Raw genomic sequence first — 15649 nt, forward strand, 5'->3', positions numbered from 1 at the left:
AATAGTTGTTAATCCATAGTCCTAATTAGGGCTGGGCGATTAATCACACTTATTTTATTAATCCTTCCTTTTAGTGTCTGATTATTTTTTTAAATCATGATATCAATTTTTTTTCTTTTGGTACACTGTACCAGCAGAGGCTGTATAGTCTCTTTAGTCCCTGCTCCCCGAGCCTTTAATCCTGGTATGGGTGCAGGGGCTGAAAAGGGACTGAAAAGACTCGTGTTTTAAGTTCGGCGTCTAAAGTTCGGGTTATCGAAGAATCACGCTATGGATTCCGCTACCACGGACCAAGTTATAGTCCGTGGTAGTGGAATCCCTAACGCGATTCTTCGATAACCCAAACCCGAAACTTTAGACGCCGAACTTAAAACACAAGTTCGCTCAAAACTACTCACAAAACTGTGCTGGTATAGTGCTGCAGAAGTGCTGGAGGACATTTGATGACGTCATCGTCATGCAATAAGTGTAGGAGGGGGCAGAGCTCAGCAGTGGAGGAGAGAAGTGGTAGGGAAGGACCTGTAATGATGATGGGACATGAGGGAGCGGAGCTTTGTATGGAGGAGAATAAATTGGCTCGCAGAATGCAATGGATTCAGTGTAAGAGCCAGGTAAATGTTAGGTGTTGTAGCTCTCTTCTCATATACCTCCTCCCTGTAATGCCCTCTGATAATAATGGCCTGGACATGCTGGGAGTTGTAGTTCTCTCCTCTTATACTGTAATGTCCAATAGCTTGTTGAGTAAAACAATCATTTACGTAGATTTCTAGTTTAATTTGGCTGATGCTGTTCTATAGATTATGGTCTACATTCTGTGTGTGGTAGTATCGTCACTCACTGTCCTGGGTGTCATGTACTACTTTTTGGGGGTTATAAAAAGTAGCCACCCCGTGGCTGGGCTAGTTGACATGTTTTATATTTAGCTAATTAAGCAAGAAAAAATAATAATCAAGATATATGAAGTTGAAATAATTTAGATACATTTTTTTGCCAAAATCGCCCAACCCTAGCTCTAATTATCATATTAAGGGTATTAATAGCATTAAATTAACATTTGCTAGCCATAAATGAATAAGACGACTCACTTACCCGCCCCTCTATAATTGGCAGAGAAAGATCAATAAATGCTTCTTTTACAGATGAAATCTAGAGGAACAAAACCATGATCACCAGTTATAAGCTACTCAATGCACATAGTAAATCTGGTTTTCTAAAATACAGCATCACTGTTCGTTTCATGTTAGAAAATATTAGAAATAAGCAACCTAAGGCGACTTTCACACTAGCGTTTTTGCTGGATCCGGCAGGGTTCAGCAAAAACGCTTCTGTTACTGATAATACAACCATCTGCGTCCGTTATAAACGGACCTGGGGTTGTATCATCTTTAACATTGCCAAGACGGATCCGTCATGAACTCCATTTGAAGTCAATGGGGGACGGATCCGTTTTTTCTATTGTGCATGCTGCGGTTTGCTCTCCGGTATGAGAACGGAATGGAATGCATTTTGGTGCACTTCGTTCTGTTCAGTTACGTTTTGTCCCTATTGACAATGAATGGGGGCAAAACAGAAGCGGTTTTTTTTCCGGTATTAAGACCCTACGACTGATCTCAATACAGGAAAACTAAAACGCTAGTGTGAAAGTAGCCTAAGTAAGTGGAGCGGTGGTCGTTCTGAGGGCAGACACTGCAGAGTGGGCTCAGAAAACTGAACACTGATGGGGAAAAAAGGGCCTCGGAGCTGGTATCTGAAATACTTTGCTCCATCCTAAATAACTTCTAGATATCTGTTACAGACATCATGAAAATTAGGCATTGCTGTTATAAGTATTGCAGCATTTTCCATTAGACAAGTTATGCAACTATCACCTTGGCTAACAAGATATTACTCCTTTTCCTACTTCAAAGCTGTATAATGGGATACACTTACATTTTCACATTCTTCACACATGACTGTGCTGGTTAATTCACCAACAAATATTCTGTCAATAAAATTTGCTTTTATGCCTTCTCTTCCATAAGCTAAAAATGCAGAAAATACTGATGGTTAACAGCACAGAATATCAGTTTCAACACGTTCTTGGAATACCATGGAATCAGTCTACATTAATTACACACTAACCACTAGATGGCACTAAAGATTCACAGGGCAGCACTAGTTAATGGAAGCTTTGAAATTTCAGACCCAAAATGATATGTTGATCACAGCGGGCAGCGTTCCACGAATCTTAAAATACCAAACTGTTGAAAAAATTGCTACATGTTGACAAAAATAATAATTAAGACTTTTTCATCCAGAGAAAATAGCAAAGAAATGATGTCACTCTGGGAATAAATACATACATATGTCTTATTTGTACCTTTTACTTTTCTCTTTGTATCCTCATCTGCAGTTTTAGTAGTTGGGTTGTTAAATGCTTTCAAAATCCCAGATTGTATGCGCTGTAAGAGGAAGAACGTGCTGTTATCCAGGAGGCTCAGATTAAATACAATCTAATACATCCAATATAAAATAGAGGCATATCAATGTCAGATAGGTGTGTCTCCCAAAGTGAAAGACAGCGTACCGTGCATGCACAGCGAGAGTGGTTGGCTTTTTTCGGAAGTCCCATAGCAGTGAATGGCGAGCAAGTCCACTGCTCCATTCCCCATTATGGGACTGCTGGAAACAGTAGAGCTTGAGCTCAGCCATTGACGTGTGAGATGATCCAATCAGTTAAGTTACAATATTAACTGGTTCCAGGGCTACCATTTAAAGGTAAAAATATTGTAAGCCAAGACCATAACTCTATGGAAAACTGGTCATTGGTTACAAATCCCCAAAATGTCATCCTAAAGTAAGAGAAAATGAAGATTCAAGAAAATTTAGAAGCTAACTAGTACAGATAGCGCAAATTATATAAACCACCTTCAGTATCTGTTACTGACTTTCTTCTATAAAGAAAAGGAGCTTCCTCTGGGTCCTTTACAGTACACAATGTACCTGAAAACTGAGGCACTCTCACCCGGTGTCCAGGTAAAAAGCAGTACAGAACATGCAGTACCGCACTGTCTGGAAACCAGTACAGCTGTTATACCAGTAAAATGGCCATGATGCTTGGCTGGAACTTCCAGTCAATCATAAGGGCTATAGATCAGCAGTGTCTGAGGCATTCAAGTAACAATAGCCCAGAAAAGACCATTGTGTGTTGAAAATATTGTATCCTGAGGTGCTACTGTATATCTACAATGCATCATATAGTGCAAACTTAAAACCTCTAATATGGGATGGTGCAAGACAGTACTCCTGCACTGTCCTCCATTCATGGCCAGCACTAATATTTATTTCATCCATTATGCAAAAACACACACAGGGCTGCCATCAGAAATTTTGGGGCCCATACCGTATATAGCATCTCATGCTATGTGTCATCCACAGATCCCCCTCCATAACAGTGTTAGCCACAGAATAGATCCCCCTCCATAACAGTGTCATCCACAGATACCCCCCATAAGTGTCATCCACAGATTTCCCCCCATAACAGTGTCATCCACATAACACTGTTAGGGTCCATTCACACGTCCGTTTTTTCTTTCCTGATCTGTTCCGTTTTTTCAGGAACAGATCAGGAACAGATCTGGACCCATTCATTTTCAATGGGTCCTGGAAAAAATCGGACAGCACAATGTGTGCTGTCCGTTTCCGTTGTTCCGTTCCGCATGTCCGTTTAAATATAAAACATGTCCTATTCTTGTCCTGAAAAATCGGATCCTGGTACAATACAAAGTCAATGGATCCGCAAAAAACGGATGACATTCGGATGTCATTCCGTATGTCATCCGTTTTTTGCGGATTCCGTTCCTGGAAACACATAACAAATTTTTTTTTTTTTTTTTTTTTTTTTTTTCAATTTTTTTTCAAAAAAAACCAAACAACTTTATTTGATTATTGAAATGTATACATGTTCCCGTTTTTTGCGGATCCGCAAAAACGGATGACATACGGATGACATACGGAAACATTTTCAGGAACAACGGATCCGCAAAAAACGGACCGTTTTTCAGGATGAAAAAAAACAGGACGTGTGAATGGACCCTTATGGAGGGGGATCTGTGGATGACACTTATGGGGGTATCTGTGGATGACACTGTTATGGAGGGGGATCTATTCTGTGGATGACACTGTTATGGAGAGGGATCTGTGGATGACACTGTTATGGATGGGGATCTGTGGATGACACATACCGTATATAGCATCTTATGCTATGTGTCATCCACAGATCCCCCTCCATAACAGTGTCATCCACAGATCCCCCTCCATAACAGTGTCATCCACAGATCCCCTCCATAGCAGTGTTCTGTGGATGACACTGTTATGGGGGATCTGTGGATGGCACTGTTATGGGGGGAATCTGTGGATGACACTTATGGGGGGTATCTGTGGATGACACTGTTATGGAGAGGGATCTATTCTGTGGATGACACTGTTATGGAGGGGATCTGTGGATGACACTGTTATGGAGGGGGATCTGTGGATGACACATACCGTATATAGCATCTTATGCTATGTGTCATCCACAGATCCCCCCATAAGTGTCATCCACAGATCCCACCATAACAGTGCCATCCACGGTCTAGATCCCCCATAACAGTGTCATCCATGGATCCCCCTCCCCGCCACTCACAGTAGTATACATTTTTAAACTGTAATCTGTATCCTGCAGACAGTAACTTTAAATCAGCGCTTATCTCTTTACTACCTTACATTCAGCTCCCTCCAGTAACAGGCAGTTCGGGCGGCAGTGCTCTCTTACTGATGTCATGCGCCTGCACCGCCTAGTGGGAGGAGCAGGCGCTTGACGTCAGTGAGTGAGCGCCGCCCGCACTGCCTGTTACCGGAGCTGAGTCAGTGTAAGACAGTAAAGATATGAGCGCTGATTTAAAGTTAACTGACACACAAAAAAAAAAGGCTTGGGACCGGCCGGGCCCCCCCTGGGTCCGGGCCCCTTACTGGGGTATCGGCTTTACCCCCCTGATGGCGGCCCTGTGGATGACACACCGTTATGGGGGGGATCTGTGGATGACACACCGTTATGGGGGGGATCTGTGGATGACACACCGTTATGGGGGGGATCTGTGGATGACACACCGTTATGGGGGGGATCTGTGGATGACACACCGTTATGGGGGGGATCTGTGGATGACACACCGTTATGGGGGGGATCTGTGGATGACACACCGTTATGGGGGGATCTGTGGATGACACGCCGTTATGGGGGGGGATCTGTGGATGACACGCCGTTATGGGGGGGGATCTGTGGATGACACGCCGTTATGGGGGGGGATCTGTGGATGACACACCGTTATGGGGGGGGATCTGTGGATGACACACCGTTATGGGGGGGGATCTGTGGATGACACACCGTTATGGGGGGGGATCTGTGGATGACACACCGTTATGGGGGGGATCTGTGGATGACACACTTATGGGGGGGGGGGGTCTGTACTTTTTTTTTTTCTAAGCAGCACACAGCTAAATGGGGCTGGGTGGGCTGGCAAGGGAGGGGTTAAATAATAAGTGATTGATCATGGAGGATCATCATGGCCCTGGATAATGTTGCTCGGGGGTAAAATGCAGCCGAACACACAGCTAAATGGGGCTGGCAAGGGAGGGGTTAATAACAATAAGTGATGGAGGATCATGGCCCTGTGGGATAATCCAGAAAACAGCTTTGCATTTTACCCCCGAGCAACATTATCCAGGGCCATGATGATCCTCCATGATCAATCACTTATTATTTAACCCCTCCCTTGCCAGCCAACCCAGCCCCTTGCCTTATGGATGGAACATGGAAACAAAACCTAATTTAAGGTAATGGACGTTATGGACCTAATGAATTATTAGGGGGGGTCCATCCAAGTCCAAGAAGATCATGTGTGTGATGGAGGTGAGGGCACTAGGGCAGCTGGGCAGGCTGGCTTCCAGACCACCACATCCAGTCTCACTCTCAGACAGACCACAAGTTACCTCAGAGTCCAGACAGTACTGCGTCTGCCACTCTCTCTGCCACTGCCAGCCCACTAGCCCAGAACAGAAGTTCAAGTTCCCGCTCGCTAATTTGAATGCCGGGACGCCTGCGTGAGGCAGCGACTACAGGTTCAGCCAGCCGCACGCACAGCATCTGACTAGGTCACGTGCCGCTGCGCAGCGGCTCCTTTTAAAGGGGAATGCAGCCGGGCCCGGAATACCGTCCCCAGGTGTGTTAGGCTAAGGAAGGTGATGTTGTTGTACACTACTAATACTGCGGCCCCCTGCAGACAAAAAAAAAAAAAAAAAAAATGAAATTGGAACTGGCCGGGCCCCCTCGGGGTCCGGGCCCCTTACTGGAGTATCGGCTGTACCCCCCTGATGGCGGCCCTGAACACACACATATACTCTACATACAAACTGTATATAGAAAAGTATTGGGACACCTACACATTACAACTGCAGGCGCTTTTGTGACATCCCATTCTAAATCCATAGGCATTAATATAGAATTACCCCTCCCTCCTCCCTTGCAGATAAAACAGCTTCCGCCTTTCTAGCAAGGTTTTCTACAGTACAAGACATGTTAGACAAGAGAGCCTGGCTTGCAATCTCCCTATCTAGTTCATCCCAAAGGTGTTTGACGGGATTGAGGTCACGGCTCTGTGTGCACTAGTCACATTCTTACACACCAAACTCACCCAGCCATGCCTTTTTGGAACTTGCTTTGCGCTCTGGAGCACAGTCATGCTTGAAGAGTATATAGGGCCTTCCCCAAACTGTTTCCAAAAAGTTGGACGAAAGGGACGCAAATGAGCTCCTAACGAGCTCTGCCTCTAATGCCACCAGATGTAAGGTAGCTATTCTATAAGTCAATGTTCGACCCTTTAAATAGGCCTTGAGACATGACTAAATTCTATCATGACATAGATTAAAGGGAACCAGTCACCACAAAATGCAATGCAATCTGCAGGCAATGTGTTATATAGCAGAAGCTGAGAAGACTGATATAGTTTATATCAGATGTAGTTTTATTGGAAAAGATTCAGTAACATTTATAATTTGTCTTTCTGACTTCAGTTGTACACAGAGGAAGTATCAGTAATTGATAGCATTCTCTGTGTAAGTGTGTATACATAGCTGTCAGTCACTGATAGTTGTATACAGGGAGGTATTATCAGTGATTGATAGCATTCTCTAAGTGTGTATACATAGATATCTGTCAGACACTGATAGTTTTACACAAGGGAGGTGTTATCAGTGATTGATAGCACTCTCTGTGGAAAGGTGGATATATACGACCCAATTATAGGGTAGATTATCGGGCTCGACCGTTCCTGACAATCTGCTCCTGTAAATGTGCCGCTGATCACCCGATGAATGAGCAAAACGCTCTTTCATCGGGTGATCCTGTCGTTAATGGAGGCACACCAATCATCCTTTCTAGGCAGCGATCTGCCGCCCAGAAACAATGATTCTGTAGGAGACGAGGGATCACAATAGCGATCCCTCGTCTTTGTACTGTGAAGGAGATCGCTGCATGTAAATACAGCGGTCTCCTTCACTGAATAAACAGCCGACTGTTGGGCAGGAATGCTTCCTTCCTGACAATTGTCTGCTACATCGTGCAGTCGAAACACGCCTCAAGTGTGTGTACAGACATAGCTGTCAGTCACTGATAGCTGTACACACAAAGGCAGTCTTAAGTATAGAAACAACAGATGTTCAGTAAAAAAGTTTTACTAAATCTATTCCCGCAAAACTAAAAATCAATCTGCTCATTTCCCCCTGCTCTCTAACATGCTGTCTGCAAACTGCACTGCATTTTGCGGTGAGAGGTTCACTTTAAAGTGGCTCTCTGAAAAATAAAGAAATCTTAACCTATTTAGGACAAAAGACTTCAGGGAAATTTCGAAACAACACATCCTAAAAGTAAACATTGTTAGATTTAAAGTAGCACTCCAACATACATTTTTATTCTCAGATCTGTTAGAAAGTTACATGATGTAAACTGTAGTGAAGCTAATTTTCTTCTCACTGACTGTATTTGTGAGTGATAACCTCCCTTCTGATCTTCAACTGTGTCCCGTGACCAGGAAGCCAGTTTCTCTATGTATTTCTATGGCAGCCTCAATGTCAGTCTCATAGGAATGAATGGTAACTGACTTCCTGCTCTGTCTCAGTTGTTGGTCAAATAGCACAGCTAAGGATCAGAAGGGAGGTTATAACTGAAAAATATAGATGCTGGTAAGATGCTTCACTACAATTTACATCATGGAGCTGTCTAACAAAATTGGTTGTGGGAGTGCTACTTTAACTGTGGTACCAAAAGAAAACCAGTATTTTTAATTGTTCATTAGTTTTATATAGGGGGAAACTAGCAAAAATGGGTAAATGCAAATTTCATAAATTTTTCGCTTTTAAAAATTAAAACAGTTTACCCCAACACTTTTTAGAGCAATATAATCCTTTCAAGTGTATGAGGACTCTAAATGTGTACTTTGCACAATATAGATAGTTACTATACCATCCCAGAACAAAGGGCACCATAGTATTCTAGTATGCACTCCACCATTAACTGGTATATGGAATCTGTAAGCAGGAGCAAAGTACCTGTTTACTTTTGAGCCGATAGGGCCAAGCTGATTAAAAAAATAGCAATGGTTAATTACTTGTGTGCATCTGAGGTAACATATTTTGCATTATGTAGATGGATTATTACAAGAGATCAGCTCAAACTGGGAGTGGTACACTGATAGACAGCCAATGCCCCTATTAGAACATGTCGATAACCAAGATGGTGGCATATGAGTGATAAATGCACATCAAGAGAATCTGAGACCGCTGAGGAAGATGGAATTCCAAGCGATGCACATGGAGCAGGCTATGGTCAGGGCATCTTGATGTAGGACTCTTCTTTCTTATCTTTGTATCTATTGTCTACCTGTGGATCCATCACTGGTAAGGGATTGTTGCTCAGTTTTATTCAGGAGCATTTGTACTAAGCTACATTCATCATTGTGATCGCACAGGAACTGTACCTGTAAGATCAACACTAGATCTTGGCATTGCATAATAGACGGGGTCCCCCAACAATAGCCAGGATCGTAGAATATTCTGATCCCTGCTTTTCTCCTTAGGGGCCATGGTCAATAGTATCTGTGGCATCTAAGGGGTATGACAGAATGACTGACACCCCAGCGCCCTAAAAATGCGCCAGGTCTGCAATCTTTTGATTTACAAAACTACAAAACCTGTGATGTTAGATGTGTCCACAAAAGAAGAAAAGCATAAAAAGAAAATTCTGCCAGCTTACTGTCGCAGACTGCAGAAAAAGGCTACTCACATAGCTGAACAGAGATCTTACGCCATCATCTACTAAACACAAGTGGTTAGTGTGGAGTTCTGCAGCAGAACTTCCGCTGTCTATGTAAAATGATTTTGGCTGAGCGGTCCAGCTTGTCCTACAGTGAAATAGACTCACAAAAATACATAAAATGTGTATCTACAGCACAGAGTATTGGGTAGAAAGAGACCGCATTGGTGACCCTTCGTCAGGGCACAGCAATTCTGGCTCTACCCCTAACTTCATCTCATCATAAGAACCCCACATCTCATACAAAAATAAAGTAAGACCAACTGAGCCAGTTCTAATGGCGTCAGTTCTTTCATAGATAACTATTATATTTATCCTTGCTATGAATTCACAGGCTGAAAGATTAGGGGACTACCCTTTTGCTGCTATGTGAATGCATGCAGCCAGTGATACAAAGCGTGCCAATTTAAAGGCAGCATATCTTATACCACTTGCTCATCTCCGAAAAGACATATGCAGGGTAATTTAGGAAAAAGGGACTCAAAAGTCCCAGCCACAAGTGTAGAGAATAAGGATCCAAAAGCACTGACAACGGAACACACCCACCATGTATGATGCATGGTTCACAAAAGGAGGAAACAGAGGGATTGCATGCAAACGATTGGGAACATAAGTTCTATGGAGGATTTACAAAGAATTTTCTACTAAAGAAATCTGCTAACTATTCTTAATAATACATTTTCTACAGTGAGGCCATTTGGATAATATAAGCCGACTCTAGGTGTTCTCCTCCTATCTTAACATTTACAGTCCTCCAGGGGTTTGTTAAGTTCACTATAAATAGGAGACATCAACCCAATCCCTTGAAAGAGTGGAATATAAACTGTTCCAGTAGAGAAAAGCCCAGGGAATTATTCTCTTAGATAACAGAATGCTTAGGTGAGGTACTGCTCCCCTTAAGGAGACCAGCTGTGTTCTCTTTCCCTGGGAGATAGCTCTTTGCATACATTTTCCCATGGAGGGCTGCCACCAAGTCTCCATACCATGGTGCATTGCCACTAAGTCTCCATACACAGCTGGTCTCTTTAAGGAGAGCCAGTACCCCACCTAAGCTACATCCAAGGTATTACACTTGCCTTGGCCATTTTCCCTTGTCATGTCCCCAAGGCTTGTTAAAAAGTCAGACTTTGATTCATAGGGAGCCACTTCCAAAAGGGCACGATGGAGAGATGGTCCTCTTCCCCTGTGAGATACTGCTTTGTATATAACAACGCCAAAATAAAAATACTTATGAAATCCTAAACTCTTCTGAAAATGTATGGTTATATTTAGATAAAAAGTGGACAAGTTCAATCAGTTTATCTTTTACTATAAAATCATGTAAACCTATAGGCTTTTGTGCAATAAAACAGGAAAAAAAAAGAGGATAGCTGAAGCCCAGTGGGGAAGGAAGGGGTAGACAATGTTTACAGCAGCATTTAGAAATCACAGTATCTGGCATTGCCAGACATAAATGGACCACGGGGAAGGAATATATAATGCGTAAGGTTCCTATAAATAGATCACTGATATCCACTTTACTCAGTATGGCAAACAGATAATCCCAAGGAAGGCTATAGAGCAGTGGTGGCAAACCTATGGCACGGATGCCAGAGGCGGCACTCAGAGCCCTATCTGTGGACACCCGCACCCTGGAAAAAGTCTATGGCGTACCAATATGCCTTAGACTTTTCCAGCCATACATCAGCACAGGGTGCACTATGATTAGCATGGGTGGCGCATTGAATGTAGGCAAGCCATTATAGGCAAATGATAAAGTACATGGAAGATATACTATATTGGACTGTAGTATTGAGGTTAAATTACCGTGTTGGCACTTTGCAATAAATAAGTGGGTTTTGGGTTGCAGTTTGGGCACTCGGTCTGTAAAAGGTTCACGGTCACTGCTATAGAATGTCTTCTTTATATCAAGGGCCATAAGTGTGATTGGAGTGGACTTCTTATTTGCACAAGTGAAAATATTGAGGATCTTGTGAATGTTATCAGGCGCTTCTTTACAGGGTATAAAACCCACTTGATCTTTATTATTAATATAAGGGAGAAAACAATTAAAGGGGCTGTCCGTGCTACAGCTATTGATAACCTATCTACAAATATCAGTAGGGATCAGTTATTTAAAGGGGCCACAGCGCTTGTTCTGGCAGTGCACGCTGCTAGAAGGGAGGCAAAGTGCAGGTAAACACTAAAAAGGATAGGTCATTGTAAAGCATGGGATTTTCAAAAGGACAATCAGGCCTTGAGTGATGAACAATAATCCAAAGGAGATTATTTTAAACGTTCCTTCTTTACAACATAAAGAAATTACATGGCAAAAAGATCATTATTTCTACAACACAAGCCTTAACATTCAGGCTGTTGCATATCCACAATCATCTACTGCCCACAATCATCTACTACAACAAAAAACGATACCTAAGAGGATACCTAGTGGAGGCACAGACGTGTCTGTGCTCAAAACCCCAACGCATTTCCCCCACGGTGTGGGATCATCAGGGGGCACATTTATAATAATAAATGATTACAGTGATGGATGTCCAGCAGAAGGAGGCCCAGACTTGGACCACCCCGATACATCTGTAGGACAAACCCAGGTGTCAAATGACGGTCAGGGGAGGATGCCAACTGACGGTCATAATAAAAGATTGGACCAGATGACCTTACTGGGAGGAATGAAGGGAGGGAAGGATCACGCATCAACCATGAAGATGTTTGGGACACGCTAATTTAGATATCGTGGAACCATGATGGAAGTCGTGTCCAGAGGCAGTATATATTGCATATGGATGTGCCCCCACTCTTAAACACAATCAGCGTCCGCCTTATTCATACGATACAGCCAAGTGATGTAGCATGATGAACAATCAACTTAAGACAAATCAGACTGTCCCTGAGAATGAAGAGGCCATTCTTCCTGCATGTCTGTTAGTGCCGGCAGACTGCTTCTCCTCTCATGACCGATACCTTCTCCCAGGGTCCAACGATGATCCCACACCGTGGGGGAAACGCGTTGGAGTTTTGAGCACAGACACGTCTGTGCCTCCACTAGGTATCCTCTTAGGTGTCGTTTTTTGTTGTGTTTTGTTTTGTAGTCAGTTGCACCGTGTACCTTTTGGAATCCCTACCGATAGGGTAGTATACACTGTGCATTTAGGGAAATCCTGTTTGGTCCATACCCAACACAGTCCACCCATACGGTTATTACCAGCCCGCATACCATAGGGTGAACTAGGAGTTGCCACTGAGGTTCGAGGACGGGGGGTCTCCACCTTCAGGAGTCGCCCCTGGGCACAGGGCCTAGCTGTAGTATCATTACTAGGGTCATTAAACCTCCTCTTCTTAGTATATGTGTGGACTTCTTGTACATGGACAGGATAGGACTTACTGTGCGTTATATGAATTAATAAAGATTATTTACTATTAAGGGTTATATTGTAGCTGGCCTTTAAGTCTACAGGCCAGGAGAGAATTAAAAAGCTTTGGGGATCATTTACGAAGCAAAGAATGACACTTTTTGGCAAAAAGAATTTGTGGCCAAATCTGGAACTTTTCCCCGTTCCACGAGGAGGTGGAAAAAGGGGGTGTGGTGTGGGCAGGGAAGGGGGCAGGTCAGCCCATCTCATTTATCATTTTTTACACCTGTATTTTGCATAGAAAATAACTTAAATCTATACGCCAGCAGGGGAGCTGGCGTATATTTCAGCAAGTCGCATGGCCATAGTCCAAGTTATGCAGAGGCTGGCGTCTTTACATAACCTAGGTGCATCAAGTACCAGCGGACATGGACTACGACCAGCGTCTAAATCGCCGGTCTTAGTAAATGTTCCCCCTTTGTGTCCAAATTAAGTCAAATTAACCTATATTTGTAACGGGGCAAGGGATTTGTTTTAGGTATGACAGCAATCATGGCTTACAAAAACTTCCAGGGGCATGGGATGGCCACTAAGTGAGAGATTATAAACTTTCTTAATATGCAAATTTCTAATAATTTCAGGACACTATTCATCATTAAAAATACTGAAAAAAAGCTGCCACTTGGGGACACATACAGTAACCAATGAGGCCATTTATTGGCCGCACATGGTGCACATGACCCAGTCTGTCCTGAAGTTGAGAGGAGAAGAACCGGAAGATCACAGAAGAGAGCCGGGTACCCATACAGGGCAGTGCGGAGCAGGCGAGTATGAGATTTCAACAGGTACAGCAGGCTTGACTTCAAATTAAAAAGTAAGACAAGTTATATTTTTAAAATATTTGCTATAACTCACCATACCTTCTAATCTAAATAGACAGCACAGAGGACAAGTAATACCTTCTCTTAACCTGAACCCTTTGCATCAGAGAACACTAAAACCTTGTCATGGCCAGTCTTCCTATGACTCTTCAAAGCAAAGTAGGTTTTGGGAAAGTCAAGCAAAACAGTAGCTTATATAAGGTCAAATGTAGTAAAGCAACTGGCCTTAACTACAAATCCAGAGAAGCCAAGTGGGCTCTGCAGGGCATATAATAGCTTTACAAGTAAGAAATAGATAAAGAACAGGCATGTGGGGATTCAAGGAAAGCAATTACTTAGTGTTATGTTTGGTACAATACAGCCAAGCGTCAATTGTCACTTACATTTGAAGCCTCAGGTCTCAAGGTCTGACACCTGGGTCAATCTCCTTATTTGTAAAAGGGAAGACCTTAAGACATATGCTTAGGAATGAAAGGAATGCTAAATGAAATCAAAATCAGTTTGTCCTCCTGTATAGAGGTGTATGTCAGGCATGCAATCTTCTAAATTGGAGTTTTGGTACAGAAAAAGATTCCTTTATTGAAGGAAATTGCTGGTCCTACTCCTAAAGCAAAGTGCCTCAACTACATATAAAGGAAGTGGTAACCGATTGTACCTATACAAAGCTGCAATATAAGAAACGACCAAACCTCATCTTATACCTGCAATTAGTAACAAATATACTGTATTTTATCGGCTTTAAAACTCAACTTTCTGGAAAAGCTGCCTTTTTTGATCAGACAAATGAACTATAAAATGGATCCTAACGCATCCAAACTGAGGCCTTCCGTTAGGATCCATTATACCATTCAAGTCAACGGTGAAGAAAAAAATGGACATCACAGGAAACAAATGAGCAGCAGGCCGTGCTTTTCTGCCTGGGAAAATGGCAGATCCTGCAAGAACGGATACAACAACAGATTACAACTACCCCCTCAATAAATAGGTGCTTGGATCGGTCATATTCTTTTTTTTTTTTTTTCAGTAAAAAAAAAAAAAAAAAAAAAAAAAAAAAACTGAACTGAAAAAGGGAAAGCTTACCTGAAATGTAAAGTACAGTAGTATGGCGGCACTTTATGTTAGGGAATAGCATCATGAGATCTTATTGATGTAACGGCAAGGAATCGTGACCAATTACAAGAATCTACCCGCAGATGCCATCATCAGAATTGCAGTTTCATTTATAGCAGCCTGTATTCTGTGAATGTAACAAAAATTGAGGCACTCAGGTTTGGGTTATTGCAATCAAACTTTTTTTATTTTTTCAAGTTTTTGCAGTAGTTTCATCCAAAAAGCCCAATTAGATCCTTTGTACAAACAGTATATTAAGACCAGACGTTTCGGTCATTTCAGACCTTCATCAGTGGTCACATTTTTTTATCTGTTCTGGTGGGGAGGCATGGACACCAGGGCTTGGCTGTACGATCTTAATATACTGTTTGTACAAAGGATCTAATTGGGCTTTTTGGATGAAACTACTGCAAAAACTTGAAAAAATAAAAAAGCCTCAATTTTCGTTACATATATACTGTCTGCTCGCAGCCCTCGATTGGCACGAGGGACATTTGAATTGAGTGCGGTTCTTCATTCTACTCATGTATTCTGTGAATGACTCCTTGGCATTACAACACTATATGAATAAAACTAGATCTCCTGAGATTCCACATTTATATTAAAGACATTGAATTTGAACCAAAAAGCTTTCTTGTAACTAAACACAATAAGGGGCATACATGAAAGGAATATTGTATGCCATTTTCTGGTACAGAGCTCGTGAGAAAGAGACATCTTTGGCCATTTACATTCTTTATACTGAGAAAACAAAGCCTTGTAGATGAAAGGCCAGACCTGCTGTAGTTGCATCATGTGCCCCATTCTCTAATGACAGTCCCAATACATTATAATATGCTCATTACCAAGGTGCCCATTTCAGAGCGATGTCTAGAAGACAAATGAAGACGCACAAGTAGTAGTAGTAGTAACAGCATAGCGGTCAA

The 15649-nt window shown here is 42.5% G+C and overlaps 1 protein-coding gene across 2 annotated transcripts in view; it reads right to left on the reverse strand.

The window, feature by feature from the left end:
* Nucleotides 1–15649, reverse strand: part of USP45 (ubiquitin specific peptidase 45) — a 198014-nt gene that overhangs the window by 35377 nt on the left and 146988 nt on the right. For both annotated transcript variants that reach the window (XM_044289002.1, XM_044289001.1), the window contains exons 10-12: nt 2360–2441; nt 1930–2021; nt 1090–1146 (exon numbers count right to left, since the gene is read on the reverse strand). In XM_044289002.1, coding sequence (XP_044144937.1) covers nt 1090–1146; nt 1930–2021; nt 2360–2441 — 231 coding nt within the window. The remainder of the gene's footprint in view (nt 1–1089; nt 1147–1929; nt 2022–2359; nt 2442–15649) is intronic.

This window comes from Bufo gargarizans, chromosome 4 (assembly GCF_014858855.1).
Source record: "Bufo gargarizans isolate SCDJY-AF-19 chromosome 4, ASM1485885v1, whole genome shotgun sequence".
NCBI lineage: Eukaryota > Metazoa > Chordata > Amphibia > Anura > Bufonidae > Bufo > Bufo gargarizans.